The sequence below is a fragment of the Trichosurus vulpecula genome, chromosome 3, assembly GCF_011100635.1.
Source record: "Trichosurus vulpecula isolate mTriVul1 chromosome 3, mTriVul1.pri, whole genome shotgun sequence".
NCBI classification, from domain to species: domain Eukaryota; kingdom Metazoa; phylum Chordata; class Mammalia; order Diprotodontia; family Phalangeridae; genus Trichosurus; species Trichosurus vulpecula.
In genome coordinates this window covers 399478138-399493238 of record NC_050575.1, presented here as the reverse complement: position 1 = coordinate 399493238, position 15101 = coordinate 399478138, and the positions used below count along the sequence as shown (strand labels likewise).

At 36.6% G+C, this 15101-nt stretch overlaps 1 protein-coding gene across 8 annotated transcripts in view; it reads right to left on the bottom strand.

The window, feature by feature from the left end:
• CNOT1 (CCR4-NOT transcription complex subunit 1) overlaps positions 1-15101 on the bottom strand; it is a 96853-nt gene that overhangs the window by 40707 nt on the left and 41045 nt on the right. For all 8 annotated transcript variants that reach the window (XM_036751934.1, XM_036751929.1, XM_036751932.1 and 5 more), the window contains exons 11-16: positions 13944-14114; positions 13383-13510; positions 9968-10208; positions 7742-7861; positions 6714-6836; positions 6322-6473 (exon numbers count right to left, since the gene is read on the bottom strand). In XM_036751934.1, the coding sequence (XP_036607829.1) occupies positions 6322-6473; positions 6714-6836; positions 7742-7861; positions 9968-10208; positions 13383-13510; positions 13944-14114 (935 nt within the window). The remainder of the gene's footprint in view (positions 1-6321; positions 6474-6713; positions 6837-7741; positions 7862-9967; positions 10209-13382; positions 13511-13943; positions 14115-15101) is intronic.

Genomic DNA, 15101 nt, shown 5'->3' with positions numbered 1-15101 from the left:
CACGAATTAACAGTCATGAGGAACTAAACAAGGATAAACTGCTTATATTCTAACAGGAGGAGATGACACACATATCCCCCCTGAAAACTGTTATCATTAGGAGGTTTTATCGTTAGTATAATCAAACAGAAGGCCTGAGGGTGGTTCTGTTATGTCTTAATATTAAAAGCAGAACGAAAAGAGAAAAAAGAATACAATGGGAATAAGGGGGGAGGGAAGTTAGGGAAAATTATCTCACATAACTGGGGCACATAAAAAGAAGTCTATACAAACGAGAAGAAGGCAGTAAGGCTGACAACTGAACCTCACTCTCATCTGAACCGGTCAAAAGAAGAAAGAACACAACAATACACAGAGTTAAATACAGAAATAATTTCACTCAACATGGAAATAGAAGGTGGGAAAAGGGGCAATGGGGAATTAGAGAAAAAGCATGTTAAGGAAAAGGTTAGTCCTAAGCAAAACAAACTTTGTACTAAGTGTTCAAAAATATTTATAGATTTTTTTTTGTGGTGGCAAAGAGCTGGAAACTGATGGGGCCAATCCCCATCAATTAAAGAATAGTTTTACAGCATATAAATGTGGTGGAATACTACTGTACTGTAGGAACTGTACTACACTGCAAGAACTGATAAAAGTGATGATTTCTGAGAATCCTAGAAGATTTGTACAAACTCATGTAAAGTGAAGGAACCAAAACCACAAGAATAATTTATTAAAAAGACAGTGATGAAAAAAAGGACACCAATGTTGTAAAACCAAACAACTTTGAAAGACTTTGGAACTCTGATTAGCTTAATGACTTACTACTATTCCAGAGAACTAGTGGTAAAATATGCTATCCTTCTCCTAAGGGAAAGGTAAAAGACACAACAGTACAAAATGAGAACTTTTTTAAATGATCAATTTGGAGATTTGTTTTGCTCCACTCTATATTTTTGCAACAAATGTTTTGTTTTTCTTTTTTCCTTAAACTAAGGGAGGAAGGGGGAAAGAAGAAATATTTGATTTTGATTTTTTTTAAAAAGAAAAAGAAAAATGGAAAAGCTGAAACAAATGAGAATAAAGCAAAGTTCAATCCATAAATGCTCTAACCAAAAGTTAGAGAAATTTGCTCCAAATATTTAACAATTAAATGAAAAGGCTCAATAGTCGACTAGACAGAAACAGAGCTTAGAAAGCTTCAGAAAATAAAAAATAGGTAAAATCAATTAAAGTACAATTAAACATTTTACTTTTTGTTTCCTATGAGAATATAGCACCTAAGTGAATCAAGATAACAGGTATGAATCCATGGTTCATGCTTCGGAGATAATGTTTGGCATTTTCTATCTAAGTAAGTAAGAGTACTGGACCTGGAGTCAGGAAGACCTTAGTTCAGCTCCCACCTCAATGGGTAAGTCACTTACACTTCTTTCCACCTGTTTCCTCATCTGAAAAATAGGGATAACAGCAGCACAGACCCACCTCATGGGATTGTTATGAGGAATAACTGACAGAACATGTAGAGAATTTGCCAACCTTCAGTTGCTAACTAAATGCTAGCAATTACTGTTATAGCGGAGTAGTATGATAATGCCTAACAGGTTATAAAATGCTTTCCTCACTGTAGGAGTACAAAAAATGTGAGCTATCGTGACAGAAAGGTGACAAAACTCTTAATGTGAGACGTATTATTGGTAGACATGGAAGGAGAAAAGTCCTCATACATTACTCCCTTCTTATAAAGAATCGCTTAAATGTTGAACACCAACTTTAAGACTTTTGATTTCTGAAACTTGGGCAATCCTCCGTTAGATCTTCATTTGAAAACTATTCTAGAAACTACTTATATAGACTATCCTTCATATCCTTGTACAGGGAGTTAATATTTAAAATGTCAGTTCTTGCAAATGCTTGAAGGGGATGAAATTTAGATAGAAAAGCTAGAACTCATCTCAACTTATGTTAGGGGCTTTTAATCATAAAGAATACAGATTCTGCATGTCAAACGTGAGTTACTGGTCTAGCTTTCCATAGAAAAAAGTGAAGAGGAGGACAGAATTCAGGAAAAGACAGGAAAAAGAGAAAAATGCATTCTTGCTTTCTTTGATACATGAAAAAGCTCACTGTATTTCTTTTATAAGGGAAACTATGACCAATAAATCGATCATTCCACATTTGGTGTTTTAGCTCTAAAATTAAAGGGTACAATGCCACCACATAATGGAGCCTTGTGGATAAGAATGCTATCTGGTCTTCTCACTCTAGGGCAAGTATACTTTCACTGTCTAGTATGATATATTACAGAACAAAGTAAATGGCAGCAGAAGAGAATCTGATCTACTAGATACTGGCCATTTCTACTTTTCACACTTTGTTGTGTCTTAAAATTTTCTAAGTTGTTCAAAGCCAAGTCTACAAGCATTTACTAAGCATTACTATGCGTCAGACACTGTGCTAAGCATTTGACAAGTATTAGCTCGTTTGATCCTTACAGGAACCCTTGGAAGAGGATGCTATTATTGGCCCCAACTTACAGCTGAAGAAACTGAACCAGACAAGAGATTAAATGATTTGCCCACAGCTAGTGTCGGCTGGATAGGAACTCAGGTCTTCTGGAGCAGTGGAAACCCTGCCCTCAAAGACCTCACATCCCAATGGTGAAGACAACATGCAAACGATGTAAAAAAACACTCCTCTGCAGAAACATTATGAAATGGTACTTAGGCTTCCAGGCTAATCCATAAAGGCCTATTTAACCCATAGTTTAGCTAAATTATTGCATATTAATGATGAAAATTCAGAAAACATCTTAAATAATAGAATTCAAGTTTAACTCTCTTGAATGCTTGTCTATAAAGAAAACCAAGTTTTGTGTTATGAAGTTGTATACTTTCAGGGGCTTTAGAGATGTATATAGTACTCACTCTTGATATCTAACTTCACTTCAAAAATTATTCCTTGTTGCAATGAAGGCACATCGTTAGCCTAGTCTTTTTGCCTCTTAAAATAAAAAATATGAAGAGGAAGGAGCTGGACATCATGGTTTAAATAGGTGGGTGAAAGGCCCAGACTTCCATGTCTTTTGAGAATGGGTGGAAAGAACTGGGCATATTTAGCCTAGAGAAGATGGGAGGGGAGACAGAGATGTGACGGCTGTCTCCAACTATCCGAAGAGGGTTTTTTTTTTTTAAATATGGGTAGATTAAGCTTATGTTTGTCCTCAGAGGGCACCAGCAGCCATAATGACTGGACGTTGTAAAAAGACAAATTTAAGCTTGATGCCAGGAAAGACTTACTAACAACTAAAGCTATCCGAGAGAGGAATTTGCTGCCTGGAGGAGTGGAAGGTTCCTCCTCTTTGGAGATTTTCAAGAAGACAATGACCACTTGTTACGTATGTCAGAGAATTTTTTCATATATGGGTTGGACTAGAATGGTCACTGAGGTACTTTCCAACTCTCCTGAGGAAGACCATAAAGAGCTGAATGAGTTGTGGCCTTAAAATAAAAATGGGACTAGTCCATTACCTTAAGAGTAATTTTAGTAAAGACTTTAATAGGTGAGGAAACTTCCTACGCTGCCCAAGAGGTGGCACTGTTGCACCAGACTAGATTGAAGGGAAGAAAGGCATATGCAATATATGTTAAGATGTTCTAATGCCAGGTACTCATTAAAAAATTAAGCGCTTCCATCTGGGATCTGCTTTGGCCAGATCCACCGTCCCACTTAACATATAACTGTCTGAATTTCAGGGAATAAATTTAAGTTATTTAATCCAAATGTATAAATATGAATAAAGAAACAGAGCAAAAGCAAAATCATCTTTTCAAGTAAAGATGTATAGTTAATATGAATGGCTACAGCCTGCCCCTAAACTAAGCATTTCCAACCAATGTTGGCAATTCCTGAATTTTTTTACAGTTCAGTTCAAACTGCTAAATAAATGTGCTAGAACTACATCTACAAACTTAATTACACATACTACAAGCCCTCAGTGTTTTTCTATAGGAAAAAAAATTTGGCATGACTGGACAAACTACCAGAGTAGATATACCTTCTACCTAATCACAACACGTCAAAATGAGAAAAAATCAATTATATTAGGAGGCAGCACGACAAAACAAAGGGCAAGATCTGGAGAAGACTCCCTAAATCTGAATCTTGGTTTTGCCTTCTGGTCATGTGTAAGAAGCTAAGTAGATCACTTAAACCCTCCCAGACCTGTTTCCTCCTCAGCAATAAGGATCCTGTTAGATAGAGGATGTCTAAGGTCCCCTGCAATTCAATCTATGATTCTATCATCCAAATTTCCCCAGAGCTACAATCCATACATAACATAAACTCTAGGTAGTAACAGTGATCATGTACTGGAGATAGTGCTGAATCTCAAGTCAGGGATCTGAATCTGAATGCTAACTTGACCTCTTAATGCCAGTGTGTTCACTGACAAACCACTGGATGACTCTGGAAAGCAGCTGAACTAGATGACCTGTAGGTCCCTTCCAGCTCTAAAGCTATGATCAATGCAAGCGTTTATAAAGTACATACTACATACTAAGAGCTGGGAATAAAAGTACATAAAAATGAAACATTCCCTATTCTTTAGTATTTTATATTCCAGTGGGAGAGTCAAGAACATATATGTGTATAAAGAATAAAAAGAAGTTTTTGCATGCAACTAGGAAATAAGATACACAGGCAATGGGGCATAGAAATTTATCTTGCCCTACAAGAGAAGAAGGGAAAGGGGGATGGGAGGGCTGACTGGGGAACGGGGCAACCAGAATATACGCCATTTTGGAGTGGGGGGGGAAGGTAGAAATGGGGAAAATTTTGTAATTCAAAGAATAGAAAGAGAAAAAATACAAATAAACTGAAAGTAAAATACAAGGTAGTTTGGAAGTAAGGGCATTAGCAACCATGGGATGAGGAAAGACTTCATGTAGAAGGTGATACATGAGCTGTGTCTTAAAGAGAGTGACTTTGAGACAAAGGTAAGAAGGACCTGCATTCTAGGCATGGGGTAACAGCCACAGCAAATGGGAGTACTGTGGGCCAAGAACGGGGCGGGGGAGGGGGCCGGGGCCGCTGGGGTCAGTTTGAGTAAAATGCAGAGAGTGGGAGAGAGAATACTATCCACTGAGGCTGGCAGAGACCAGCTGAGGAAGACAACACAAAACTCTAGATGAGAGGTGATGAAGACCTAACCTAAGGGGATTATTGGTATAAGTGGAAAGAGGGATAAGATGCAAGATCCTTTTAAGACAAAGGACTTAAAATAGTGAAACCCTTATATAAGGTCAGAGTAACTGGAGGGCAGATATTCAGAAACTGATGAAATGTATAGGTTATAGAGTTTTTAAAAATCTTATTACTTCCAAATATAAGCTAAATAGAACTGATCAAAGTTTTCTAAGTAAAACCCTACTATAACAAGAATGTAGGACTGATAATCCTCATTTTCAAGAGATATGGCTACAGTTCTCAAAAATTTTGCTTAACTATTCATTTTTAACTTATACTATTTGTTTTGAAAATAGTCCCAGAGATAATGCAAAAAAGCAAAAAAGTTCAGCCCTGAAAAAGTCAAAATACTATTTAATTATTAATATATCCTGGATGAAGACAGTAATTTACTTCTCAGATTTTATGGTAACACCCTTTGCCTTCAAATTGTGAAAGTATCGAGAAAAAAGGAAATGTAGTACAGAGAAAGACTAGGTTTTACCTTAGTATAATAAAACTGCTTACACAGTTTAAAAAAAAGAAAAAGCTATTATTTATGTGGGAAGGACTGTGGTACCCCAGGCACACCACCACACTGCTGGTGAAGCTATGAGGTAGTGCAATGATTCTATATAATATGGCTATCCTGTCCTGACTGATCCAAAGACATTCGACCCAGAGCACAGACCACGGAAATCAAAGACCAAGAGTTTCCACGTACACCAAAATATTCATAGCAAAACATTTTGTAACAAAAAATATCTAAAAACAAAATGTGAAAAATTGGGCAATGTCTATACAAAACACTGTACATGGACTAACTGGCTATTACCACACTGTAAAAAAGGAAAAAAAAACAATGCTAAATATTTATTATAAGCATGGTTAGGCACAGAGAGGAGTAGATGTAGAATACTATTGGCTACATTCAGATACCGTCAATGTGTTCATCTACTTTGCTGAATTGCTCATTTTTAGTCTATGTTCCAAGAAATGGTTTAATAGGTCCACACCTGGAGGGAAGGAATGTACTCAGGATTGACTGATAACAACCACCGCTACAACCTGTTACCTCTCCACATTTTAAATACATTTTCCAGACACCCTTACCCTGCACAAGCTTGGAGACAAGCCAACATCGTTGCCAGTGTTTCCGGAGGAAGTTGAGCACTTTTCGGCTGATCTTTCTCTGGGGCAAGGCCACCCAAGATGGAAGGGCACCGTCTCTTTAAGAAAGTCATACACGCCTGGATGAAGGGCTCCTGAGGAAGAGAAAGTCTCAGTCTATTTGAATTTCATCTCAATTGTTATTAGACAAAAAGATAATGCACTAAACTACTACAATTCAATAGGTTTTTTTAGGGGGACAAGGGATGGGGAACCGAACTATCAGACCAAAAACATTTTCCACGTCTTCAATGCTACATAACTAGATCACTTCTTTAGCAATTTTTCATCACCAGAATTAAAATTCAGAAATGAAAGGAAAAATCCTGCTTTACCCCATGCTCCCGAATTTTATCTGTGAGCCATTTGTCAAGTTTGAGGTATTCCCGACGAGAGGCAAGTGCAGCAAGGTCAATAACAAAGGCAAATGGAGTACCATTTAGCAGCATTGACAAGGCCTAAAGAAAAAAAATTAGAGACTACTAGTCAAAAGATCAATAACTTTCCCTCTCTGTCTTATTCTTTCTAATCCCTCTCATGTTCACAAACAAGTCTAAAGCATGCTGCTACTATTTTCTTGGCAACAACAAAAATAGTTTGGTACTATTTAGTGGTATAGCATTATGTCTTGCTTACAATAAGAACTTTTGTTCTAAATGTGAAAGCATGACACTACCTTCCAACTAAACTTGACCTTGTGCTTTCCAAAATACCTGAAAACCTGCAGCTAAGTGATAGCAGAGTAATAAGACAATGACTTTTTATTCAAATGATAAATTGCAGCCATAATCTATATCCCATCTAAAACACATCTCTGCACAAGCTTCCTCTGACAAAAGCTCAACTAAAACATCAGAAGTATAAAGCACACCCAGAGAGCAATCATGATTCAACAAATATAACTACCTTTCAGAAGGCCCTGTTGGTCCTATCAGACCAGCTATGCTACCAAAAGTTGCATCCCAAATAAATTAAAGTCCATAGAAAGGCGACAGATACCTCAAAGAAACAGTAACAAAAACATCATAATAATAGCCAAAAATTGGAAACCTTCGGATGGCTTAAAGACCACACAGAAGCTATATAATACAATGAATGGTTACAAAAAACTTTAGACCTCCTAGAGGCACACTGCTACCATCACCTGATAACAATTAAGGACGGTTTGCTAAAACTAAGTGTGTAGTACCTGCTGAGCAAAATTAACAAGCTGGCTGACCTAACAAGGAAAAAAAAATCTAAATCCTGATATGGTCAAAGCATGCTATGTTTTCAATTACCTGGACACACTGTTTGTAGATGAATAATAAAGGTGAATAATAAACCGAAAAAAAGCAATGACAAAGTATTGCCCCCAACTCACCTTCAAGTCCTGGGCCACATCAAGAATCCGTGACAATTTGGCCTGGTCATACTGCTCCCCTCGCATATACCATTCTGCCATGGCGTGCATGATAAGCTGGCGAATTGAGGGAGACTGTCCCTAAAGGAGGTGAAGAGGCACAGGAGCAAGGCCATTTTATCAACAACTATCTCACAGCTCCATTTGAATTTTTACCAGAGAGCATCGACATGTTAAAAGCATGAGCCATGGCAATTCAGCCCAATAAAGAGTTCAGAATATGTGAACATTCTGACAAAAAACAGAAACTCATCAGAATCATGAGAAACTGGCTCAAACCTAGTTAAGACAACAAATTCTATCATCTTAACTAATTATCTGCTTAGAAGTTTCAATTCAACTAAAAGGAAGCCTACTATAATAGTAAAACAAACAATTTTAAGGCACAGAACACTCTGGGACTTGTGGTAAATTCACTCAATTACCACAAATCTCAGGATAATATAAACCTCTATTTCTCAATGACCAGAAAAATACAACCTAAAATTTTTTCAATCTTAAAAAAATTAAAGGCTGATCAAAGCTGGCTCAAGTACACAATCATAGCACCTATATTATTTCTTAATACTGTTTTAAATTGTTGGCGCTTAAATTATAAAAATACCTTAATTATTTATAGTGAAACTTTGTTAACCTGTCTAAACTGGCCTAGAAGATAATACTCCATTTGTAAAGATGGTTTTTTTTCTCTGATAAAGGTCTCATTTCTAAGATAACAGGGAAGTGATTCAGATGTTTAAGAATAAAAGCCATTCTCCAATAAATGGTCAGAGGTTATAAATTAGCAGTTTTCGGAGGAAGAAATCCAAAACATTAAAAGCCATGTACAAAAATTCTTTAAATCACCTGGAGAAGAAATGCAAGTTAAAACCACTGAGGAGGTCCTACCTCACCCCTATCAGATTGACAAAGTTGACAAAAAAGGAAAACAACACATTCTGGAGGGGCTGTGGGAAAGCAGGCATGTTATTGCATTCTGAATGGAGCTGGTCCATTCATTCTGGAAAGCAATTTGAAACTATGCCCATAGTTATTAAATGGCATATACCTTTTGCCCCAGCTACCCTACTACTAGAGCTGTACCTCAAAGAGACAAAAGGAAAACAACCATTATGTACAAAAATATATATGGCAGGTTTTTTTTTTTTGGTGGTGGCAAAGAACTGGAAACTAAGGAGAGCCTGTGAATCAAGAAAAACAGATGAAAAAATTATGGCACACAAGTATGATAGAATACTATTGCACTATAAGTGACGGTGAACGGCACAGCAGCCTGAAGTGAGCAGAACAAGAGGAAAAAAATTTATACAATGACAATATTGTAAAAACAAACAACTTTCAAAGAAAAAAAGATGTGCTGTACTTCTTATTCTTATTCATGAAGTATCACCGATTATAAAGCATTAAGCAAACTAAAGTTTACGTAACTATAAATAAGTGCCTTGAAATAGTAGTTATTTATTAAGCTAAACGAAACTAAATTGCACTCCTGGAAAACAAATTATCTTTATAAAGACAATCTTCAGTGTCTCAAAGTAGAAATGTCATACAAAAAATAGCTTAAGAGACTTGGATTAATAATAATCTAGATTTCCTGGCTACTCTGAGAATCATTCCTTTTTTATGTAATTACTATGAAAAAATGATAAAGTATATATAATTTCCATACTCTACACAATCTTGTTTTGAGAAATGGGCTCAAAGATTAACAATGTGCACGCAGGGGTAACAGGTAGAATCCCAACACATGTTTTAGAACTGTGGGTGGGGTCTTAGTTGGCAATGAGCCAGCACAAGGAAGTTGGTACAAGTTGTAGAAAGAGGTACAAGCTTTTTGGAAGCAAGTACAAATACCAGAAACATGGATTATTAAGGAAGAGTCAGAAGAAAATATTGAAGAAAATGTTCTGCCTATTAAACATATCAAAAAGCAGTCTATCATCAGAGAAATAACATCAGATCTAGAGCTGGTAGAGACCTCAGGTGACAAAAAATGAGGCAAAGAGAGGCCCACCTGCCCAGGATCACAGAGCTGGAAGTCCATGTCTTGAACCCAGGTCTTCCTAAATCATTTAGTACCACAAAGTTTCAGGACATGGATGGAGAATCCACTTAAAAGATAAGGAGAATTTTTCCGGAAGAAAAAGTAATTAAGCGAAATAGACTGGCAAAGTGGTGAATTCTTACCTGCCCATGCCAGGCATAGTGCAAAATAATGGCAGAGTTGGGATGATTTCCAAGGAAAATTGGCATCAGGGTGGAGATGAGTTCATGGCGCAGTGTATGCCAAGAAGTGTTGATCTGCAGTAAGGCCAATACCAACATATCTGGACAGTGCTTGATGGGAAAGCTGAAGAGCTGTTTGACCTGCTCATACTGCCCCACCTCTGCCAGTCTCAAGAGAGATTCAATCAAGTCCAGGCTCTTCCTAAACAAAATAGAAGTTAGATGGCATATGAGAATTCACATATAATAAATTGGTTTTACAAATTAAAACCACCATTTCTCAGCTGCTCAGATCAAGATTCTATGGCATAAAGATATTACTCTCCTTAAAGTTTTTACATTCAACAAGAAACCAAAATCCCTTATTTCTTAAGTAACTCTTTTGGTTAAACCTATGCTAACAGTTCACCACTGAAAGAGGGCATGATGATCACTATACCAATGATGCCCAGATCTCTATGAGCCGGGCATTTCTCCTGAGTTTCAGTATCTCTTCAGAAATTGCCTAGGAGGCATTTCAAACTGGACATCCCCAAAACATCCCAAATTCAACACCTTTCCTGCAAATTCCTTCCTTCTTCTAGGTTTTCCTATTTCAGCCAAAGTTACCAACATCCTTCCCATCTTCCAGGTTTCTAACTTTGACATTATTCAAAGCCTCTGTCTCTGTTGCCCCATTATCTTGCCATGTCTACCTTCAAAAATCTTTCTCAAATACAAACCCTTCTCTCCACTCCTAGAGTTACCATCTTGGTTCAGCCTGTCCTCATTGCTCACCTACATTCTTTCAACAGCTTCCCAATTAGTGTCAGTGCCTCGAGTCTCTTCCCACTTCAGTCCACCCTACATACTGCTAACAATGTGACTTTAAGTGCAAATCTGACCACGCAAATCCTGTTTAACCAACTCTAGTGGCTGCCCATGGCCTCTAGAAAAAAAATCAAGTCCTCTGTTCAGTTATTAAAACCTGACACAACCTAGCCCCAAGCTATCAACATCATTTCCACTCACAAACTGCAATTTAGCCAAACAGGCCTTTCACACACAATATTCCACTTGCTATCTTCATCTGCATTTGCCCTGACTGCCCCCATGCTCACATCTCTACCTCAAAGTCACTCTTTTCCCCATGCTCACCCTTCCAAACTACCTTATACTTAACTACTTTGAGTTTATTTGTATTTTTCTCTTACTATTTATTCTGCATACATATTGTTGCACTTGTCTCCCCCATTACAATGTAAGACACTCACATGGAGGGAATGTTTCATTTTATGTCTATGTGCATAACACCTAGCACAGGGCTCAGGCACATAGCATGCACTTCTTGAATACATGATTGTGGTCATTTGTTTTACTTGACTTTAGTTACTGATAATAAAGGACAAGTCATGATAGAATTATAGGACCAAAGATTTAGAATCGGAAGGAACTTGAGAGTGTCTTGATTTGGAACACACACACACATGCACACGCGCGCTGTCTCTCTCTCTCTCTCACGCGCGCTGTCTCTCTCTCTCTCTCTCTCTCTCTCTCTCTCTCACTGAAGAGGTAACTGAGACTTAGTTTTTCTCAGTTTAAGTGGTTTGCCTAGTTCACACAGCAAAGGCCAGATTTGAACCTAGAGCTTCTTTTCCCTAAGTTCAACACTCTCTTTATGTCATGCTGCTTCTCATCACCGGGAAGTAACTGTAAATTTTTTTAAGTACCTATACTAACATGTACATACACTAAATACCGACAATAATATTAATGATAGTTTTAGAAAATGTTTTACATAGCTAAGATAATTAATGATTATTTTTAGTTCGCAGATGTTAAGAGTTTTAAGAATGATCTTACATATATAAAAAGGTTTTTCTAATAAGCAGGAATAGCATTCTTTTTTAAACACTATTTGGAGAGCAAATCTCTTCATCACAGCAAAGTCTCATATTCTATTCTATAACAAGAAGGGCATGGCTAGAGTAATGCCCTTTAAAAATCTTAAATTTATTGCTGCATAAGAAAATCAAGTTTGTACTTTCACTTCTGGAGATCTGAGTTTACAAACAAACAAGCCCACACAGTTTTTATCCCAGAATCCATTCTAATTTTCTTTGAAAGATAACATTTTTTAACATTTCATATAACACTGAATTAATATAAAAACATTAGCCTCCTTGCAGTTCAATAAACCTGTGCTTCTGGCTATAAACATTTTGGAGTACACTGTTTAAATATATAACTCTAAGAAACTAAAGCAAAAGGTCAAAACACAATACACAGTGGTAATGTGAAGTGTTAATGTGTTGGGTAGGAGCAGGGAGCAGAGAAAACATGGGAAATAATACCAGGAAATATAATTTTGAAGGTACAAAGAAAGTTCTAGGACCACTTAGTAAACCCCATAATTGAGAAAATACTTCAAATTGTAGGTAATAATATTTGTGAATTATGTATGAGCATTGAATTGGACCCATTTAATCAAAAATATAAGCTTCTATATGGCTTGTAAACCTAATCTAAAGCATATGATTACAAAGTCTCAATTATTTATGATGAGTGTATACAGAAAGTACCTATTAAAATCCATATGGCATTCTCACATTTAAAATCAACCAGGGTGGTAGGCATAAATCCAAGAAACAGGCTGATCAAAGCAAACTTTAAATCAAAGGTGAGCAATCTTTTGGTTAAACTGCATTATCTCACAGGTTTAACTGCCAAGAGGAGTGACACCTGTTTATACCCATAACAGAGATTAAGTCTTCAGGGTCAGCATTCTAACAACTTCAAGATGGAAATACAATTCTGTGAAACCTTTTTTCTTCTGTAAAAAATGACTTGTTCCAACTTTGCAAAGTATCTCTGCTGAAAATGGGAAAAAGGATTTCAAGAAACTGTGCTCTCAAATTTAAAATTAATAATTTTATGGGGAAAAAAAAGCTGCAATATTCATCCATTTCTTCAAGCTAGAAGCCAAAAATATTCCACAAAGAAACAGTGAAATTATCTTTCCTGGAGAGTGAGGGTGGGGAGATGGTGTTCCTATCCCCAAGTGATTAAAACCTAGAAATTCTTTAAAAAAAAAATGTTGCTATGTTTCCAAAATAATTGTAGCTTAATATGTTGCCTTTTATTTACGTGGCCCTCAATAGTTTTTAACTTTATAGGAAAATTTGGAGACAGCAGGACACTACATACATAAGCTGAGGAGACTCTAACCAAAAACCAGCTTTAAACAGGTATCAGTGAATAACAAACTGCATCAAAGAGAGAAAAAGGAAGGTAGTTTCTCTATTTTATAAAATGAACGGTGATCAAAGTTTTAAAACCTTTTAAAAAGAGAGAGAGATCCAATTCCCACTGTAGGAAAATAAGGGATAAGATTTACCATGTGGCAATTTCTCGATTGTCATCCTCTGGTGGCGCTTTGAGGATATCAGTGGCAACTGTGTGACAGGGATAGTCAGCAAAACAGAAGATCTCTGGATTTATCAGTGAATGCTGAATGAAGGAGAGCTAAAACAAGAAAAATACAAACTTTAATGTACCTCACCTAGGACTTGCTGATTGAACTCTTCCAAATTTAAGATATCTTTTACACAAATGCAGCACCACAATCCCATGCTCTGTTGTACAAGAAAATGGAAAAACGTGAGTCTCTCCAGATACTCTTCACATTCCTACAAATCACTGAACTTTAAATTCAAAGGAAAGCATTGTGGTGATTTGCTGCTGGTATTTTTGTGCAAACAGCTGGATGGTTGTATTTAGATTGAGCATGCCTTATTTTTAAACTGAAGCTATACAGAAGTGCTATCACATTCTTTTAAAGAAAGTTTATTTCTAGTTTACAACAAGAATCAAGTAATATAGGTAACATAATACTTTATCCATAAGTTAAATACTGTCATTACCGTCTTCTCATAAAAATTAGGTAATATAGGCTTACCTGGCCTTCTGCATGTTTCCAAGGCCTATAAATAAGGTCCACTGGGAAGACTTCCAGGCCTAGACCTCTCTGAATGCCATATACCACATTCTGAAGTCCTTTGCTGTCACGAATTTGAAATCCAGGATGGTCCAATTCGTAAGTTACTTCCTTGAAATTCAGACTTGGATTCTAAAACCAGGAGGGAAAGATATAAACAAACCGACAGCACAACTTGCTACCATCTAAAATTGGAGTTGGAGGAAGTTTGTAGGTTTTTCTTCTTATAGTAGCAACATTAAAACAATATTACCAGACCAAGTGAATTCAATCTAAAGACAGGCTAAAAGAGGGAGCCCTCAACTTTAGTAGGAGATATTTTTTAAATTACTGGAACAAGCTATAGGAAAGCTGTGACTCTCCAATTCACAGTACCCATTCACATGCTTTGAGTCCTCCATTTTCTGTTTCAAAATTCTACCACCTTTCCCCTGAGCAGAAAGATACATAATCTCAAAAACAGCCCAATGGTCAAAATGATGGTGCTGAAGACCTACTCAATATTCTGTATAAGCTCTACTACATAAGCCTTCTAACCAAAGGCAAGCATTTAAGTAAGTATATGTATTATACTGAATTAAATGATGTTCAAATCATCAAATAGAATTTTAAGGCTCTGATTTAATCTGAGTAATAACTAATCCCTTTTATAAAGCAATAATTTAAGTACAAACTCTTCATGTGAAATTGACCTTTTCCCAGATCTCTATTTTTCATCTCAATTTACAAGAAAATTGCTACTACAGAGCTAACAAGACGAAAATGAAAGGTTTGTTCAATAATTTTAAGAACTAAGTTTAAAAGCTGGCCAACAGGTTTATGCCATAATGGAGGCAAAAGGGACAGAGATAAGAAACTAATATAAATCTAAATTAAGATGCAACCTAAAACCATCACCATGACTTTTTGGTACCAAGGACTCCAAAAACTTCCTATATTTCAATACTTTCTTTCAATTATACTTAAAATGCCATTTAGTTTAGGTCCTACACAGGATTTTAACATTCCAGAATAGTGTGACTTTTCAAGATATAGTAATAATAGTCTGTGACTAACCTAATGTTTATAACTTTCGATATTATCCTTGAGAAAACCCCATTCACACCCTCAATTATACTG